The sequence below is a fragment of the Ictalurus punctatus genome, chromosome 11 (genome assembly GCF_001660625.3).
Source record: "Ictalurus punctatus breed USDA103 chromosome 11, Coco_2.0, whole genome shotgun sequence".
Lineage (NCBI taxonomy): Eukaryota > Metazoa > Chordata > Actinopteri > Siluriformes > Ictaluridae > Ictalurus > Ictalurus punctatus.
In genome coordinates this window covers 11228431-11248698 of record NC_030426.2, presented here as the reverse complement: position 1 = coordinate 11248698, position 20268 = coordinate 11228431, and the positions used below count along the sequence as shown (strand labels likewise).

At 41.6% G+C, this 20268-nt stretch overlaps 1 protein-coding gene across 2 annotated transcripts in view; it reads left to right on the top strand.

Annotated features, from left to right (window-relative positions):
* The window catches only part of plxna1b (plexin A1b), a 225193-nt gene that overhangs the window by 106577 nt on the left and 98348 nt on the right, over positions 1 to 20268 (top strand). For both annotated transcript variants that reach the window (XM_017479802.3, XM_053683765.1), the window contains exon 4: positions 17529 to 17666. In XM_017479802.3, coding sequence (XP_017335291.1) covers positions 17529 to 17666 — 138 coding nt within the window. The remainder of the gene's footprint in view (positions 1 to 17528; positions 17667 to 20268) is intronic.

The window sequence follows — 20268 nt, the reverse complement described above, 5'->3', positions numbered from 1 at the left end:
GATAACGGTGCGTCAGGCTTCATGTCATGAGCTTGTTTTACTTTATTTTGATTTATTTATTTTCACTGACCAGCATCACTGTCTGAGCTTAAGCACGTCGCTGTGGGGAAATTCCGTACACCGTGAAGAAAATCCATTAGTCTGCTGGAACGCACGAGCACAAGTACGACTACAGTATTTATAGCCTATTACTTAAGTTCATGTCGTATTCAAGGCTTGTCAGTCTACTGAAAAGAAATAGGCTCGATGAAATTGATTCATAATGAATTGATGAAACATAAACCAGTGTTGCTGTTTAAATGCAACCCAGTTATGTGACTGGGTTTTTGTTTTGTTTTTGAAGCCCGCTTCAAGCCGAGCTTTATTTGCACCCACACGCGGCGTACATCTGTACATCGCAACAGGATATTCGGCCCATGCCGAAGCATTCGCTCTCGGTGTTATTTAATTACTTATTTTGTGATTTGATCCTTTCGGAGAACCCCTCGCAGAATTTGTAATGGTTTTAATAGAAACTGTAATGGTCCCTGTGGGTCTCTACTGGTAATTTGTTGCCTTCTATTGCTGGCATGTTGTGTCTAGTGGATACCGTTAAGGACCGGTAATGGTTTTAATGCTTAGCTGATGGTTTGTAATGGTATTTGAAGTGGAAACCGTTAGAATTTCTGTGACTGTTTTGGTATTGTTTTTTTTTTTTTTTTTTTTTTTTCCAGCAGGGAAGTCTGTTTGCTGTTTGAACCTCGTGTTCTAGGAATCAGTAGGTTTCTCGAACAGCTAATGAGCACCAGAGCCAGCCTTGCGCTCTGCTTTGAAGAACACACACCCGATACGGAAAATGGCTCCTGAGAAGTCAGCCTTTGGTGAGGATTTTACAAGAAGCAGAACTGACAAGCACACGGCTTCATCCACTGCTAACATGCTAACTAACAGTGACACGTGATGGCACGGACTGCCCTTTCTCTCAAACAGAACAGAGCACACGGACAGAGAGGGAGAGAGAGAGAGATGACTGTTGCTATGTGTCTCTGACCCTTGGCCCTGTAAGTCACTTACATGCCTGTTCCTTTCCTGTTTCACCGGAGCAGCTCCTCGCAGACGCCTCACACTGCGTCTCGTGAACTTTGGGTAATTAATCAGCCTCCACGCTGAAGCTCCACACACCTGTCAAACACCTAAGTGACCTTGTAGCTTTCAGTTAATTCCAGGTGGAACATCCCGTGTTGTTTCTCGCGAGGCGGGACGTTTTCCTGTGCCGTGGCCGTCAGCGTGTAGAGTGCGTGGTCAGAGGTCTTTCTTTGAAGCTGATTAGATTGTGGAAGCAGAGTGATGCTGCTGAAACGTACCAGTCGATGCACTCACTTTACACTTAATTGGCAGCGGTCTGATTCTATTGTGGTCTGTTTGCCACGGCTTTAACCAATTACACTTTGATCTTTCTTTCTCTTCTCCTCTCTTCTCTCTCTCTCACTCCCACACACACACACACACACACACTCCTAGTTTTTTTCTTTTTCCATCCTCACACTTACCTTGTTAATAGTCTAAAGCGCTACAGTTTTATGCGCAAGTTTGGGCACCCCTCTGAGGCGGTACTGATAATTTGCTCTGTCGTTTTAAGAAAAGATCTGCCATCAGGTTTCTAGACAAAGCTGGATACCGTGATTGTTTTTTTTCCAGACAAATATTCGTAGTGTAGCAGTATCGAGTTGTATGAAATCAAATCAAATGTGAAAACTAGGCTGTGTAAAGGTTTGGCCCACCCTTTCCGTCGTGTTGGGTTTTGAATACCCGGAGTCACTTAATGCTGATTGACTGCAGCACAAAATCGATCGATTTGATTGGCTCAATGAACATTTTAGACTGAGAACACAGGTGCAACCAATCATGGAAAAGGCTATTCAAGGTAGCAACTTGCTGGTTGTGTTAATCTTTTGATTCTCTACTGGGAATTAGCGACAAGGGAACGTCAAAGGAACTCCGTAACGATTTAGAAACTAGGATAATCGATCAGTATGAATTAGGAGAAGGATACGAAAAGAGACGACAAAGGTTTAAGGTCTCTGTCTGCACGGTTGGAAAATGGAGCAGTCCTTATGAAGGAAAGAGATCTGAAAGGTTAGAATGTTATTCTAACAGACAGACCACAGACCACCTCCAAACAGCTCTAAGAACATCTTGCTGATGGCAGTGGTGGTGTACGTTGTACAGTCCAGCGCACAAGGAACAGAGATCTGCGTACTGCCGACAAGCAGAGTCGTTTGAGGTATGCGAAGGCTCGTCTGGACAAGCCAGAATTATTTTTGGAATAATGTGGACTAATGGTCACAAGCAGAAATGATAAACGGTCCACACTTTTATAGTTTATATAATGCACTTTTAATTCACACACACACTCACACCAGTGGTAGCAGAGCTGCTGTGCAAGGTGATAACTTGCCATCAGGAGCAACTTGGGGTTCAGCGTCTTGCCCAAGGATGTGGAGGCACGTGGGCTGGGAATTGAACCGCCAACCCTACGATTAGTGAACAACCCGCTCTACCACCTGAGCCACAGCCGCCCTGAAGTGCTTTTTATGGCAGCAAAAGAACACCTCATTCCAGGAGAAGGACCTGCTCCCTACTGTAAAATTTGTCGGAGGGTTCATGATGTTATGGGTCTGTGTGGCAAGTGCAGGTACTGGAAACCTTGTCAGAGTTGAGGCTCGCATGGATTCCACCCAGTATCAGGAGATTCTTAAGAATCAGTCAAGAGATTGAAGTTACACCGGGGTTGATTGTTTCACCGGGACAATGATCCAAAGCACTGTTCCAAAGCTACCAGAGAATTCATGCACAGACACAGATACAGTGTTCTAGAATGGCCATCCCAGTCCCCAGACTTGAACATCACAAATCTATGGAATGATTTGAAGCGGGCTGTCGCCTGGAAACCTGACTGAACGGGAGACATTTTGCAAGGAAGAATGGCCCCGAATACCTGCAGCCAGAATTCAGTGGCGATAAGAAGTGACTACAGGCTGTTATTTCAGCAAAAAGGAGGCTCTACTAAATATTGATGTGATCGTTCCATCGAGGTGCCCAAATTTTTGCACCTGTCATCTGTTTTTGTTATGGCTCACGCTGCGGTGTTTATCTCCGAACTGAAATGTTACTGTTTCCATAAGGACTTTTACTTTCTCCGGTCTGTGTGCTTGTTTGCAGTAGAGGTAGAGGTGTGTTCGGTGTTCTCGCACTCCAAAGTAATCGGGAGCTAATCGCTCTGCTAATGAGGCTGTTTATATTTAGCAACTGCGTTTCTCGTCCATTGGGTCAGCTCTCTCTAATGACCACAGAACTGATGCATGCTTATTGTATAGGCAGGGATGCCAAGAGTGCCTGCTGATGCGCACACATGCACACCACTGTGTCCAGGGGTCAGTGCCCTCCATGTTACCGTGGCAACAGGCCAAACCGCAGCCAGAGCATCTGTTTCACACCTGGTTGCCAGGCGACCACCCAGCTGTCAGAATGCCGCTCACGCCACATGCCACTGTTCAGTATGCTAATCTGTGTGTGTGTCAGTGTCTGTGTGTGCTTATGGTGTTGTGGCCTCACCTGCTCTTCCCCCACTGCCTCACAACATGCAGTTGCTGCCCATACTGTCACTGGGTTCAACTGTGTGTGTGTGTGTGTGTGTGTGTGTGTGTGTGTGTGTGTGTGAGAGAGAGAGAGAATTTATACAGTCCTTGCACCTGCTTTGGTGTGTTCCCTTGAGTTCACACTGTATGACACTGTTTTTATGTGTCTGTGTGTGTGTGTGAGAGAGAGAGACACACACACACACACCACTGGAACTCTGAGTAGTTCACACTGTATACCACTCGTTTGCCATATAATGTGCGAATCCCTCTTTTGGCTTTCTGGGCCTGGTGTGTGTGTGTGTGGTGCGAATATAACAGTCATTAAAGATGGCATATGTTATTTTTAAATCAAAACACTTTTTTTTTTGCTATATTTGGTGCAGTTCCTCTCACATTCCAGCAGCTGTCAATAAACTATAAAGAGAGGGGGAAAAAAAACAACTGCTGCAGACTTTATAGTCCGAATAAAATCATAAGAAAATGTGGACCACCGTTATCCAACCAATCAGGACATCGAGCCTCATGCACTTGGCTGCCAGTCATGCTGCATATCACTTCAGAAAGCTCCATCTCTTGCACCGGCATTCCCGTGTCTTTGCGACGTGTTATGGTGGTTCATGTGTTTTAGCTAACTTCCACCAAAACAACAGGCTGTTCCTTTTTACCGGCTACTTCCTCATCAATAACGCGTCAGCGTTCAGTCTTTGTTGCGGCGTTTTGCTCTGCAGGCTTTGAGCGTCCTTTTCTGGTAGCGAAGCCCTACGTAAAAAGCGGACGGGTGACGGCTCGAGAGTTCTGATCAGACTAATGACGATGAGAAGCTTGAGCGTTCAGATCCCAGCTCTGTTTCATTCCTGAAATGTCTGAAGGTTTTCGCCTGCTCGTGAAGCCTTGTATCGTGTCTCTTCTCCTTTTTCAGTCTGATTTCTCCAGCGCTTTTTTTAATAATAGATTGTCAAAAAGCAGCTTTACAGAAATCTGAGTGTAGATTTAGGTCACTAATGAGCGAGAGAGCATGACTGGTGTCGGTGACGAGGGGAAAACTAAATGAGAACCCATCCTCTTTCTTCGTCTCCACCCCGTCCAGTGGAGCTCCTCTTCACCTGTGATCCACAGCTCACACACACTTAACCGCATTCAGGGGGATTTTTCCTGAACAACAATCTCTTGGACGAGTACAGAGCTGCTTGTTGGATGAGGCGGTGTGTACAGAGGATTAGGTGGGAGGAACGGCTGAGGCAGGACCGGGAGAAAGCGGTCCGAGATGGAACGGCTTACCCTCGAGGGTGGTGGGTATGGTCAGGGTGTTGGAGCGGGGCTGGATGGTTGGTGTTTTGCGCATAACGGTGTGTCATGCACGGTGTGTTAAGGCTGGCACCTTCCAACGATGTAAATCATATGCTGTGGCCGTCACAGAGCTGAACACCTGCGAGAGATTTTGGGCTGGACGCCACCACCACCATCATCATCATCATCATCATCATCATCAAAGCACCAGGGAATATCTTTTGAAAGAATGACGTTAAGTCCTCCAATACACGTCCGGCAGCTTGGAGAATCTATGCCACGGTGCTGTGGAGTTGCTCTAGTGCTGGACTAACCCCTCAGTAAGACCTTACAGCTGGATGACGAATTAAAGGGTGCATTAGTGATTTCCATTATGATACAAAATGCTTATGTATATTCACGTGACTTTCACCCCGGGCGCGTCTGCCGACGTCCGAATCCGCGTGAGATTGTTCCCGGCGCCCCCACAGCGTCAGTCTGGTTTCAGACTCGCTTGATTCTGTCGAGCCCCCGGTGCCTTTGTGTTCTTCTTACATCATCGGAAACATGCATGTTGACTTTTTATTATTATTATTATTATTTTGGTTGTGTTATGTGCAGCAATGGATGTCTTGCGTCCCATGACGTTCCCCTGAGACTCACGGTCCACTTGTGTTAGAGATGGATCGAGACGCACCGATGTATCGGCCGATAAAGGCCATTTTTCACGCGTTTAAAAACATCCGACGATCAGGCCCGATTATATCCCGTCAATCAAAAGAGGGCAGGAAAATTTCATTCATACTGTGTGTAAAGACACAGTACGACAAAAACGGCAGTTTGTAATCTCTGCACTGCTCAAATTTTACGCCGCATGCTGCAGAAGAACAGAAGCAGTGCGTGTTTTTTTTCGGCGTGTATGTTAACGAACGAGCGCTTTCACACCGGACGCTGCCGTGCTGCTCGAGCTGAATTAAAGGGCCAGTACACCGTTGAAAGATTTAAATGAAGATGAGTTGACAAAGTATATATTGCGCAGAAAAATATATTTGTAGAGTAGAATATTTCATATCCAGTTAATGTTAATATATAAAAAGTGTATATTAGATATGACCAGTTTGATGTCAGTGATGAAGTAGAAATGTTTTTGTTTGTGGAGAGGGAATGTGAGACTAACAGGAGGCTTTTTACAATTCAGTCCGTGTTAATATGAATTAATAACACTCAGTAAGTTAATAATCTTACTTTAATCATCAGAATTTAGTTCATGTCTTAGTGTTAGTCATGTGTTTTCAGTTTATGATACCAGTGACTGTGAAACATTATTATTATTATTATTATTATTATTATTATTATTATTATTATTCATTTAAAAGAAGGTATAAAAGGCAGAACTATCGGTATCACTCTGAATAATGGGTTATCGGTATCAGCTGAGAAATGTAGTAAATTTTAGGTGCATCTCCAGTTGTGGAAACGAATGGTTTTGTCATCGGGTAAAACTCGTGCGGACCCGAATACGAGAGTTGCGTTCACATTGACGGGAATCGCAGCCCAGTTCCAGCGCAACCGAACTCCTACAGGAAGTCTCGGGTTTGGTACCGCGCTGCGCTTCCCGGTCCGTTACCAATTTTCCATGCAAACCGTGCTCTGTTTTGGACTAAACTGCCAGTGAGAAAGCCCCCTCAGATTGAGCATATTATGTGTTCTAAATAGATACAAATACAGTTATGAATAGGAGGCACATTATTATTATTATTATTATTATTGTGATATTGTCAGTGCTTTGCTCCCACAGTCTGACCTTAACCACCCTTCCAAAAAGAAACCCATATTTCTAAACAAGCTGTCGTGAAATTCATAAATGAAAAATGCTTTTCATTTATACATGCACTGCTCTATAAATAATGATGTAGAGCCCACGCAGACCATGTGCTGCTCTCAGGGCAGCATATCTCTGCTGGGGTCTCCAAAAAAATATCGCATTTAAAAATAAAAGTACGCTTGCTGTGCATGTGTTTTGGGGATTTCCCCCCCCCCCCCCCCCAGAATTTTTCATCGTTTTTAAAACTTCAATTTCGATCGGGAAATCATATAGGCGTTCTAATACCGTGCCTCTTAAAGGAGCCTGGAAGCACTGCGTCTGGCTTTATAGTAAACTCCGCCAGCACACTCTTACTGCTCGTTCTGGAATGTAACAAACCCCGAAATGAAAATAAATCTGATCGGATATTATTAGACGGTGATTGTTGTGAACCATAATCGATAGTTCTGTGATTTTGGGCAAGCGCTGTACTCGGTCACGTCAGATAGAAAGCTTGTGAGAAAAGCTCCACAGGGCGTCTCGCTGAGACCGACTGCGAGCTCCAGGGTGGTAGCTGAGGAGCTGTACGCGTTCAGGAGTTAATTAAATTCTTCATCTGCAAAGTTCTGTTTGGTGTAATATTCTGTGCATGAGAAAAGACTTTGATTTTCAAGCAGCCTTGTTTTCTTGGTTTTTTCCCTTCCCCGAGTGTAGAGATGAGGTTCGCATTTAATTAACATTAAGGTCGTGCCAACTTTTGGTTTAAATCCAAATACAGATAAGAATATGAGGAGAATTAGACAGATAGATTGTCATTGGGTTAAACCTTTTTTCTTTTTCTTTTTTAACAACCCGACTCTCCGAACACACACACACGCACGTGCGCATGCACACACACAGAGCATATTCTCATCTGCTTAAAAGTTAGGACGGTCAAAATGATGCCAATTGTTTCGATAAACATTGCAAGTGTTTTGGACTGGAAGTGTTTTTTCCTCTAGACAGGTAGCTGAGGTCGAAGGGAAACGGAGCAGATCTCACGCTGCGTCCGGAGGAAGCGAGATCTTTAGCCGTAGCGTTTAGAGACCGGTGGGGCGGCTGGAGTTACACACAGCCTCCAGATCATGTTCCACTAGAGGTGAAATAAAATGAAGCCTTGCAATTCAAACAATTGATGGATTAAGGCTTTCTGTGTGTGTGTGTGTGTGTGAGAGAGAGAGAAAAGGTGTTTTATTTCTAAAGCAGGATGTAATTGTGCCTGGGTTCACTGGGTGGATTGGACCGGTCAGATTCTTTTCACTGTTGTTTATACAGTCAACACACACAAATATAAGCCAGAGCGTGTGAGACGATTGCGTCTATTCCTGCAACTAACACAAACACACACATTCTCACTCTCTCGGTCTCCCCGTCTGGGTTTTTTAGCAAAACCGTCCTTGGCTGTGGTTTTGCAGCTGGCGGAGAGAATGCTGCGTGTGAGATTATGGGTCAGAATAATAATACTCGGATGCTAGCGTTGCTCCAGGTCTCGTCCGTTGAGACGACGTCTGCGTGCACAAGAGTCTAGCCCTGCTCTGGCCCGTAATGCTTCTTACGAGCGCGCTCGGTCTGATGAAGTGACTGTAGTTCATACAGGTACGCATTAAGTGCATGCTAGGTAATGATTGCACTCCCAGCGTAATATCTGGGGAAGAGTGAAGGAGGATATAAAATCTGTCACTGTTTAATTATGTCTGCATTCCTTAAGCACTAATTTGAGGCATCAGTGGCTCGGTAATCGGCTAGCGTTCCCACAGGAAGGCTTATCAGTTCTTTAGTGATTACAGATTAAAGATTGCTCTCTTTCCATATCAGCTATGCTCCGAATGTGTGTCTTCCTGTGTTTTTCTCGTGCTCTCTCCCGTGGCAGGGTATGTGTGTGTTGGAGGGCATCCATTGTTTGTATAGACTGTCACCCTCGGTGTACTGAATACATGGTTTGTGCTTGCAATGCCTCTCTTCCTGTGTTGACTTGTGGGGTGTGTGTGTGTGTGTTTTGGTGAACTGTAAGGAAAAGGAAGCATTCAGTAGGTCCTTTTGGAGTGTGATGTAAAAACAGGTAATTTGCAGACATGTGGTGGTGTTTGTTTAAGGTTTCATTTAGCAAACTGACACACGACTGAGTCATATCATGTGGTGGTGGGGGGGGGGTTTGATTTGTGCGACTGTAGGAAGGCGCATGTCTGCGTCGTGGCTGGAACGCCTACTGTATGTGTGTTTATCTGCGTGCATGCTGCTGATTCAGGACTCTCGGAGCGTGGCCGTGTTAGCGTGATTGATTTGAGGCCGTTTGGGAAATGAAGCGTGGCGTCACACTATCATGCCGGCAAAAGACATTCCCGCTTAAGGCCTCTTCACACAGACCCTTTTCACATAAAAAAAATAATATAATAATAATAAAAATGGTGTAAAAGTAGATTTGAAAATATTCGCATTTCTATAAATGCTCTCATATAGTAAGCAAGATCGTCGTACGCCAATTATTTTATTTTTTCAGAGTTCTGCTCCAATGAAAATTTTCATCCGTCAGTAAGATACAGACTTTTATTCACGAGATAGATGAGCCACAGGAAGGTGAGTAGTTGATGAGCTGTGTTATAAGCAGAATAACCGCTTCCAAAAAAAAAGCAGATTTAAAAGGAGACTGTTTATTTGTCCACAGTGGTTTCCTGCGCTTCCAATCTCTAGGGAATTATTTAGACACTGACCCTAAGCCGTGCGTTGTAGGACTTCAGAAGTGCACCAAATGGCCTCCAAATGGTATCCTTAGGAACATGGATGCTAAATGACAGAACTCCCACTATAGTGAATAGAGAGCAGTTTCAGACATACTGTGTGTGTGTGTGTGTGTGTGTGTGTGTGTGTGTGTGTGTGTGTGTGTGTGTGTGTGTGTGTTTTTACATATATATCTCCCCGTGCTGCGGGGGTTTACTCCGGTTTCCTCCCCCAGTCCAAAGACGTGCATGGTAGGCTGAGTGGCATGTCCAAAGTGTCCGCAGTGTATGAATGTGTGTGTGATTGTGCGATGGACTGGCACCCTGTCCAGGGTGTACCCCGCCTTGTGCCCGATGCTCCCTGGGATAGGCTCCAGGTTCCCCGTGACCCTGAATATAAAGCGGTATAGAAAATGGATGGATGGATAGTGTGTATATGTCTATGGGTGTGTATGTATATATGTAAGTTATGTATAACTTTATTAATGGGCACCGTTTCAAAGAGGATCAAATGTTTGTCCAAATATTTAAAAAAAAAAAAAAAAAAAAAAAAAGCCAACAATTTCCATGGGGTGCACTTATTTTTTCACATGACTGTACACTTTTTAACCTTTGCGAATATTTTTTTTTTCCCCTCCAAATAGCGAAATGAGAGACACCTGAGAACTAGACTTTTCTGATTTTTCAGCTAAGGCAGTAGCGAGTAAAATTCACCCAAAGGAAATGCCAGTTCACTGAAGGGGAATGGACATGCACCACAAGAATTTTGACATGTGCATTCAAAAAGTTCAGTTTCATGAACGAATGGAGCACAGAAAGGTGGAGTCTGTGGTCTCTGGTCGGGAAAACGGTAGCGGGAGCCGCTCATTATTAAGTAGTCACACTTCCCTCACTGTTTCCTAACTAGGACAGTAGCAGCTTAGTCCTTAAGTCATTTAACTACCGATTGGGAAGTTGAGAGTTCAAATCCTTAACCCTGAACCGCTCAGTATTAAAACCTTCTGGATAAGGATGTCTGCCAAATGCCGTAAATGTAAATGCTCCTGTTGCTTGATGCACATCTGTTTGCATAAGGTTTGTGGAAACCTGACCATCACACCTACATGTGCTTGTTAAACATCTGGGTTTAAAAGTGTTTTCTACCACAGCGCAGCTGAAGTCTCTAAGCAGAATGTGTGAATTAATCAATGTAGACCAGCAAATCTCTGGCATTACTTTCGGATCTAACATAAACTATAGGTTTATATTAATGCGCTCGTTCTAATACCTTACAGTTTCTATAGTAACAGCTCATATACTTGTATCGGTGGATGCTCCACATAATCTAACGATAAGCTTGTTATTGAATAAAGTTAAATGTGTGATTTATTAATATGGTGAAGTGAAGTTTTCTATAAATGTTTATTCAACGTTGGACGGAGTCTCCAGTGTCGGTACGTTGTAAAAGTCACTAACCTTTTTTTTTTTGCCATGGAAGAGTCTTCAGGACAGGCAACTTTGCATTTTCTGTCATTTATTTTTTGGTCTCATTGACTTCACCAGAGAGAGAGAGAGAGAGAGGGAGAAAAAGAGGCTCGTGAGACTGTTTATAGCTGCTGTAGTGGAAGTGAGAACAGGAACGAACTTGTCTCATGGACGTTCCACAACAGAGCAGTGGTGTTCATTAACAAATGAGTAAGTACAAGAAGAGTAACGCACTTTGGGTTATGCTGCTGTATGAAAATAATCCACTTTAGAGTAGCGGCCCTCCACTGCTCTGTTGTACCACCCTGGCGTATATTATTTTCCTGTAACGTCGTGGCCCATAGTGTGTTATTTCTTATCTAATTGTATATAAATTGGTGCTTTTTCATTTGTAGAGATAGATAGATAGATCGATAGATAGATAGATAGATAGATAGATAGATCGATCGATCAATAGTAACTGTGTATTGACAGTAGGGCTGGGCGTTATGACAAAATATCATATAATGATACTTGAGGACATTTCTTAGATACGATGCGTATCACGATACATAATTGAACTAACAAACTGTCTGCAGATCAGACATAAATTAAAAACAACAAGCAAAAAAATGTTAAACTGACTTCGACGATACTTTTCTTTAATGCCTACAAAGACACCCAAGATTCAGTTTTTAAAAAAAATAAATAAATGGATTGCCAACAGCATCATTCAGTACCAACGATATCTCATCAAAGTGTATCGCGTAATCATTTATCACGATATCGGTGTTATATCGATATATCACCCAGCCCTAATTGACAGACAGGTCATTTAATAGTAAAATACGCAGGATACTCCACATTCGGTATGTAGTCTATCACAATGTTCTGTTTTTAATGAAGTATATTATGTTCCTATTTTAGAGTAGACTGGTTTGATTTTTATTTTTTTCACGTCAGTAGTCATGTAGTGGTATTTTTGAGAGTGTCTGTATACTGATAACAATACAGATCTGCGAAAAAGCCAGTTAATCATCAGTAAATGTTTCACTACAGTTATAAACAGATTATTATTATTATGATTATGATGATGATGATTATTAGTAGTATTATGTGCAGTATAATGTGGACGTTATGCTGAGTGAACATGCACTCATGTTAATTTTGTAACCGCTGTATAAAGTAAGCCAATACACTAGGTTTCTAAATCTGAACTTTTTTTTTCTTGCAGTTCAGTATCTTTTCAATCAATCCGTTTTATCCTTTATGCCTGGAGCCGTACTATCCGTCAGCATACGCTAGGGTATTTGAGGTAAAATACGCTAGGGTGTGTGTGTGTATATATATATTTTTTTGTTCCTGCCTGCTCAGATTTTCTTGTTAGCGATGTTGGCGCCTCTGAACGTATAGTAGTTGCATTGTGTCAGCAAAAATATGCTTCCGGCTTGAGCTGAAAGGCTGTAATGGCCAAAATGTTTGGGAATAATTCACACGTCTGTGACGTTTAGTCGCACGTCGTGTGGAAATAGTCTTAAGGTAGAGAAAAGGAGCCCTGTCCAGAAATGTTGCAGTCCACCAGAGTTTGGCGATTTCCCTGCGCAGAGACGCACTCGATTTAACTCGCGAGTTAATTATCAGGTGTGTTTCAGCAGGGAAATGGCCAATCTTACAGGACTACAGGTCCTTCAGGAGAGGAGTTGGGCACCCTTGGGGAAACAGCCTGTAATTACGTACACACGCTCACACATGCATGGGAAGAGTGAAAAGCTGGAGAAGGACAGATAAAATGTGCCACACAGCTGCGTTTACCATGCCTGTTTAGCAAAAGCTATATGAGTGATGGATGGAGTTAATATAGTGGTGCTGCCAGTGTCTCTCCTCTCCTGTATACACACACACACACACACACACACACACAGCTGTCATGCTCATTGCTTATAATGCAGAGTGTCCCACAAGTAATAGCGCAGTCAGATATGTCACGTTTAAGCAGAAAGAATTTATTAGCAATGTTTTATCGATGTAAATTTCTTCGACTCTGCTTTAACGACCTGCTTGTTTTTTTTCGGGCACAGAGGGTTCTTGGTCTTGCTGAGTCTTTAATTGAACCAGTGGCTTCAAAGCGCTTGATATGATTGGCCACCATTTCTCGTTTGATCGACCGGCGACAGCGCTCTTCAAAAATAAGGCGTCTCGTTTTTATTTATTTATTTATTTATTTATTTATTTATTTAAATGCTGTGTGTTTTGGGCATTATTAGTAATTGAGCCTCTGTGTAATTAATGGAAAATGACATCAAGCAATCAGTATGGTAAAATAATTCATATAATGCTATATAATACTAGTAATAGTCTTGTTTGAGTAACAGCTTTACTGCTCCTGGTAGAGAGCCACAGCCGGAGCCGTGCCCTGGGCAGCGCACCCCCTACAGGCAGCGTGGCTGGATTACTGCGCCGTTTGTTATTTGTGAGATGATGGAGTCTCTGCTGATGCAGATCTGCTCACTGGGAGTTCTGCTCTAATCGCCTTGCGCTCTCTCTCTCTCTCTCTCTCTCTCTCTCTCTCTCTCTCTCACCCTCCCTCCCCCTCTCCTGTTTCTCTTCATTACTCCCTAACATGCTCTGAATAACTTTTTTTTATTTTTTTCCCCCTGCCTTCTCAAATGATGCGTTAGCAGTCACGGCTGTAATTTAAATCAATTTGTACAATTACGTTTGGGCTGATTTCCTCCGTTGACCTTTCAGTCGGAGCGATTGACCCCCGGTGACCTTTGTTAACTGTCGGGAAAAGGTCGCGCTGCGTTTTGGCACGCCTGCGTGCTTTTCCAACACCCTTTTCTACAATGTAGGTGCATGCGTTCGGGGAGTGAGAAACAAAGATGGACTGCGCTGCAGGTCTGAGTGAACTGTTACTTGTTGCAAAACTGCTGCGTACATAAACACAGCATCACCGAGAGGGAGAATAGCGACTCCTTAAAGGCTGATTTAGCGTTTTATTATTTTATTATATTGGTCAGAAGGTGATTAATTTTCTGCACGGCTCTGACTGTATGTAGAGTTCACCTGTGTTTAGATGAACACACTCTTTCTTTCTAATAAATTCGACTCGTATAATAGACGCTCCACATAAACAGTTTATAAAAACATGTACTTGTTAATAGTTTGTTGATGAGTTTTTTCATAAAGAGAGGCTTATTTAGCTTTTTTTTTTGTACGAAGGCTTCAGTATCTGCACTTTTGTAGCAGTCAGAGGTAAAGCTGTAACATTTTCTCAAACATGAGTCAATTCAAAGTATTTTATAGCATCAATATAGATAGGTGATTAGAATTACCACTACTACTACTACTAATAATAGTAGTAATAGTAGTAATTGTGGTGATAATAATAGTAGTAATAATAATAATAGTAATGGTGGTAATAATAGTAGTAATACTAATAGTAATAATAGTAATGGTGGTAATAATAGTAGTAATACTATTAATAATAGTAGTAATACTAATAGTAATAATAGTAATGGTGGTAATAGTAGTAGTAATACTAATAGTAATAATAGTAATGGTGGTAATAATAGTAGTAATACTATTAATAATAGTAGTAATACTAATAGTAATAATAGTAATGGTGGTAATAGTAGTAGTAATACTACTATTAATAATAGTAATGGTGGTAATAATAGTAGTAATACTATTAATAATAGTAATGGTGGTAATAATAGTAGTAATACTAATAGTAATAATAGTAATGGTGGTAATAGTAGTAGTAATACTATTAATAATAGTAATAATAATAGTAGTAATAGTAATAATAATAGTAGTAATACTAATAGTAATGGTGGTAATAGTCGTAGGTAATACTACTATTAATAATAGTAGTAATACTAATAGTAGTAATAGTAATGGTGGTAATAATAGTAGTAATACTAATAGTAATAATAGTAATAATAATAGTAGTAATAGTAATAATAGTAGTAATACTAATAGTAATAATAGTAATAATAATAGTAGTAATAGTAATAATAATAGTAATACTAATAGTAATGGTGGTAATAGTCGTAGTAATACTACTATTAATAATAGTAGTAATACTAATAGTAGTAATAGTAATGGTGGTAATAATAGTAGTAATACTAATAGTAATAATAGTAATAATAATAGTAGTAATAGTAATAATAATAGTAATACTAATAGTAATGGTAGTAATAATAGTAGTAATAATAATAGTAATGATAGTAATAATAGTAATGGTGGTAATAGTAATATTAATAATAGTATAGTAATATTAATTATAGTAATGATAGTAGTAACTTGTTAGAGTTTACGCTTTGTGGTTTTTGCTGAGATGAAGAGCTGCATTTTTTATTTTTTTTTATCTTATTAAGCTTGTGAGAGAAAAAGAGGCACGGGTGATGGGTCATCACTGGTGATGGGTGTTTTAACGTAAGTGATGACAGAAACTAAATTGTTTCACGGATTAAACTGTTTTATTAATTGTAAGTATAAACTGATAATTACCTGTGATGTGCCGTTCTTTAATAAAAACTGCTATGGTATAAGAAGAATAAAACACTTTGGGGTGGTAACCGTAACTCTGCTCTGCATGGGGCGACATCACTGCGCTGAATCTCGGGCGACGTCTTGTGGCTTTTAGTATGAATATTTTAGTCGTCAGGTTATCTATAAGCGAGTGTGCTCCAAAACAGTGACCAGATTCTCATTTAGACGATGTATGCATGCAAAACGCATCAATGTCCCGCCAATACGGAGCAACAATTTTGATGACCTCATTCTGCACTTCAGCGTCTCTTCCCATCAAATGTTTTCTTGAATCTGAAGTGTCCCGCCCCCAGCATTATAAAAATCACTTTGCTGAAGTTGCCGTTGATGAGCGAGAGAAATCATATCAGCAAGCACGGGTCGTAAATGTCTTTAGCTGTTCGACTGCACCTGACTATACATATAAGGACAAGCTCTGCTTCGTTGTCTTCATCGATAGAAGACTCGCCGAGCTCCGCTGGAAGTGATGAAGGAGGTGGAAGCCAGTGCGTCGTTATTGCTAGGGCTCCTAACTGTCCAGCACAGGCTAAACCCTATTGGGTATTTAAAAAGGGGGAGGAGCCGGCTCGAGATGTCCCGCCTTGACTTCCTGTTTCAGTGTAAATTACGTCAACACATCGAATAACGCTGTGCGTTTCAAGGCAATTCACGGGGACTTTAACAGCACCGTCTGAATGACGATGGACGGGGTGCCCAGGCTTTTTGTGTGATATTTATTTATTTATTTATGTATTTATTTATTTATTAGATTGCAGTTGACATGACTGCTCAAATAAAAAAGCAATCTTGAAGACAAAAGAGAATATCAGTAGTCATTTGTCACATTTCCAAAAAAAAAAAAAAAAGATGAATACCTTTTTATTTTTTTATAAATATTTTTTTACATGACACAGCCAAACTCTACTTTTCTGAGCTCTGTGCGTCATGCATTTTTCATCTACATTCCTTTTTTTTTTTGTGTGTGTAGTAGACGCTTTTATCCAAAAACGACTGCACTGAGAACACAATTCAGCCCTGATTCCTATGGATTTTTGACACGAAGCCCGCTAAACTGACATGAAAAACGGATTTGACTGTAGAGCTGTGATGTGTTTGGGATATCTGAGCTGAAGAAATGCAGCTCGCTCAAATCCCCACGTTCACTTCTTTTCAGCAGCGGCTCCGTGTACACGGGGCTTGGTCCTTTTCTGTGACTGCCGCGTTTCGTGATCGCTTAGGATTCCTGTCGTTGCATTTGTGTCTTTTGGCAATTACATGTAACGCCCCTCCCTGTGCATATTTACCCGATGTGTCTGAGGTAAAAGGAGTAATAGATGAGGGGGCGCTCTGACAGGGACTGAGGGTTTAAACAGTGGGAAAGTATGTAGAGTATCAAGATTAACAGGTTTAAATGAACAGTCATTCTGCTCCTAAATGAGAGGGAGTATGTGTGTGTGTGTGTGTGTGTGTGTGTGTGTGTGTGTGTGTGTGTGTGTGTGTGTGTGTCAGCTTGGGTAGTGTGTACCAGCACTAGCTTTATTGATTTCTGTGCTGAGCCCATAATCGAGCTCTTCTTGTCTGTCTGACAGTTGAGTGTCTATCTGCTTTGTTTGATTCAATTAGGGACTGATGTTGCTAATCCTCCTCTTACACACGCATACACGCACGTGTATATACACACACACACACACACACACACACACACACACACAAAGGCAGCCAGAGAGATTCACATTCTAAACATAAGGGATTTGAGGAAGTCGATAAAGACTGGGTCGAGCATGCCTTCCTTCTCTCCTTTCCTATTTCTCTCTCTCTCTCTCTCTCTCTCTCTCTCTCTCTCTCTCTCTCTCTCTCTCTCTCTCTCTCTCTCGCGCTCTCTCTCTCTCTCGTGTTTAGTCAGCGACGTGATGCCTACGCTTTTGCAGTTTTAACACTCTTTTCAGTTTCCAGACACAGGCATGTTTTAGAGGGTCTCATAATGAAGCAAGTTATTTTGCATTACTGCCTTCGTAAATATAAGTACACTGTGTGTGTGTGCTCTGTCCTCGCTCTGCAGTTGTGCTTCCCAATGCTTATAGGATTGTTGTATGCTTTCTCCTGCAGATCCTGATCAACTCGGTGAGCTCCTACAGACCAGCGCTTCTGTATGAGAACGTGGTGGTGGGCGAGGGCAGCCCCATCCTGAGAGATCTGCTCTTCAGCCCTGACCAGCACTACATCTACACACTGACCGACAAACAGGTACACACACACACACACACACACACACACACACACACACACACACACACAAGCAGCTACATCTGTTCACTACACAGCCATGGAAATGGCCTCTGGCGATACTGTGTGTGCGTGCCAGTGCGTGTGTGTGCGCTCGTCAGCAGTCTTCCTTAAAAATTGCCGGTTGTTTGAAGCCCCTATAAGTGCACAGGGCCTCATTAATGTGTGGTTGTATCTGTACTTATGTGAATGTGTGGTTAACCAAGTCATTTCCTTTTGGCTAAAGCACAACCTAATTTACACAAGCACAGATGCACAGACGTATGTACACACACACGCGCACGCACACACACCCCACACACCAATTTGGGGAGCAGTAGTAGAAGCTGTCTGACATGGGCACTGAAGCGTTATTAGGACAAGACTTGAACTGACCACGACGAGGGTTGAACATTGGCCCGACGCTATAACTATAATTTGTTGGACGATATATCGTCCCAGAAATAACTGCGATAAATGATAGTCATTTTATTTTTTTATATATATATATATATATATATATATATATATATATATATATATATATATATATATATATATATATATATAAAAAATATAATAGCACCTAATGCAGGTACACCCTTTGAAAGAGCAATGAACTTTTAATTCTTGAGAATATTCAGACATAAGTACTGGAACATCAGAAAATAGTTTTTTGTCTTCTGACGAAAATATTCTTTAAATTTAGTCAACATTCCGTGATATTGGCAAATTTTCGTCAGATTTGCTCTATTAGTCGATGCAAAAATGAAACCAAATGCTCACACGTTCTATATATTAACCTAAATCCGTATCAGCATGTGAAAACTGGCCTTGTTGTGAAAACCTGATCTCCAGAGATATTATTACCGTGAGTTTACTGTAATACAATGTTGTGAATTCTTCATGCTTTAGTTATTCGCTGTGCGTGTTTTAGTGCGTCGTTACGGAAACAGCGTATTCACAACATGATGCCATTGTACCGAACGCCTTACTTAAGCCGCAGTTCTCTTGCACGTGCGGGTCTTGTTGTGCAGGAGTGAGTTGTAATATTGGGTTTGTGTTGTGTAAATGTCTGATTAAGTCTTGTGTGTAGGACGTGTTTGGGTGAGGTAATTAACCCGCTTGTAAAGAGCTTCAGTTCACCGCTGTTCATTCGCTGTTCAGATTAAGAGGCTCAATCCCCGACATTATTGAATACGACTGGATTATTTCAAACGCTGGAACTATTCTTTCTAGATTTTTCTTCGGTCTTGTGAAGACCTTTCCGGTGATGTAATTATTAACGCAGCTAATCAATGCTATGCAAGACCTAAACCTAATCCTTAACTTCAGTAACTAAAGGGAAACAGGGTGGTGGTGGTGGTAGTATTTAAATAATATAAGTAGCCAAATGTCCTCACAAGGTCAAAACGTTCACGTTTCTATTCATGTGGGGACATTTGATTCCCAGCAAGATATAAACACGGTCCCCACACGGTCCCCGCACGGTCCCCGCACGGTCCCCTACCATCAAGATCTCAACTGTCCTACTTTATTCGTAGCTGTGTGTGGGTATGTATATTTATATTTCATTTCTGTGTGTGTATATGCTTCAGCAGTGTGTGTGTGTGTGTGCGCGCGCGCGTGCGTGCTAGCTAGGGCTGTCAAATTATTTAAAAACTGCATTCATATTTTAATTGCTTTAAAGATGGATTATTTAAATGCGTTCTACTCTTAATGAGCATGTAGGTTTTTTTTTTTTTTTTTTTTTTTTCTCGTGCTGTCAAGAGTGTGAACTTTAGCAGTAGCACTATATTATGTACCATGCCCTCCAGAATTATTGGCACCCTTAATGAAAATGAGCAAAACTGATTGTGTAAAAAAATAATAATAATAATAAACATTGCGCGCACACACACACACACACAATAGTTCAAAATTTCCACTCAAACAATTAGATGTGTATTATCTGTAAATAGTAATAGTGTTTGTTTTCGTGCGTGTGTGATGGCCTGGACAAGCCTTTCACATGGTGTTCTACTCCTTGTCTTGATGCACACACCTATACTACATAGTTAAACAGAGATCATGAAGCAATATCATTTCAACATGTTCAATGTTTGACATGAATTTCCATTTGTTTGATCACATTAATATGCATCGCATGATATTTGCATGATATATAGCCCCCTTATGGCGTCCTATTAAATGCTCACTACATGGGGTAAAAGGTAATGGCACTGTTTGGACACTATAAACCTAACCGAACATGAAGATAAACGGCTTCCATGAGTCGACGTGGGAAATTACCGGCTTGCATCTACTTTTCACTTTTGGGAAGGGTTCTTTGGGTTTTTTTATTTAGTATTTGATATGCCAATTCGCCAGCTCTCCTCTAACACATGACGGCTACCAACCAAGAATGGTGAAGGCTGACACATGCTTCTTCCATGACATGTGAAGTCAACCTTCATAGTTCTGCGTCACGACCCACTCGGAGGAAAGTGCTATCTACCCTCTTCTGCATACGTGAGCTCACAGACACTCACGATTGGCTAGCGTCACTGGAAAAAGTATGCCATCTGTCCAACTTGGAGAGCAC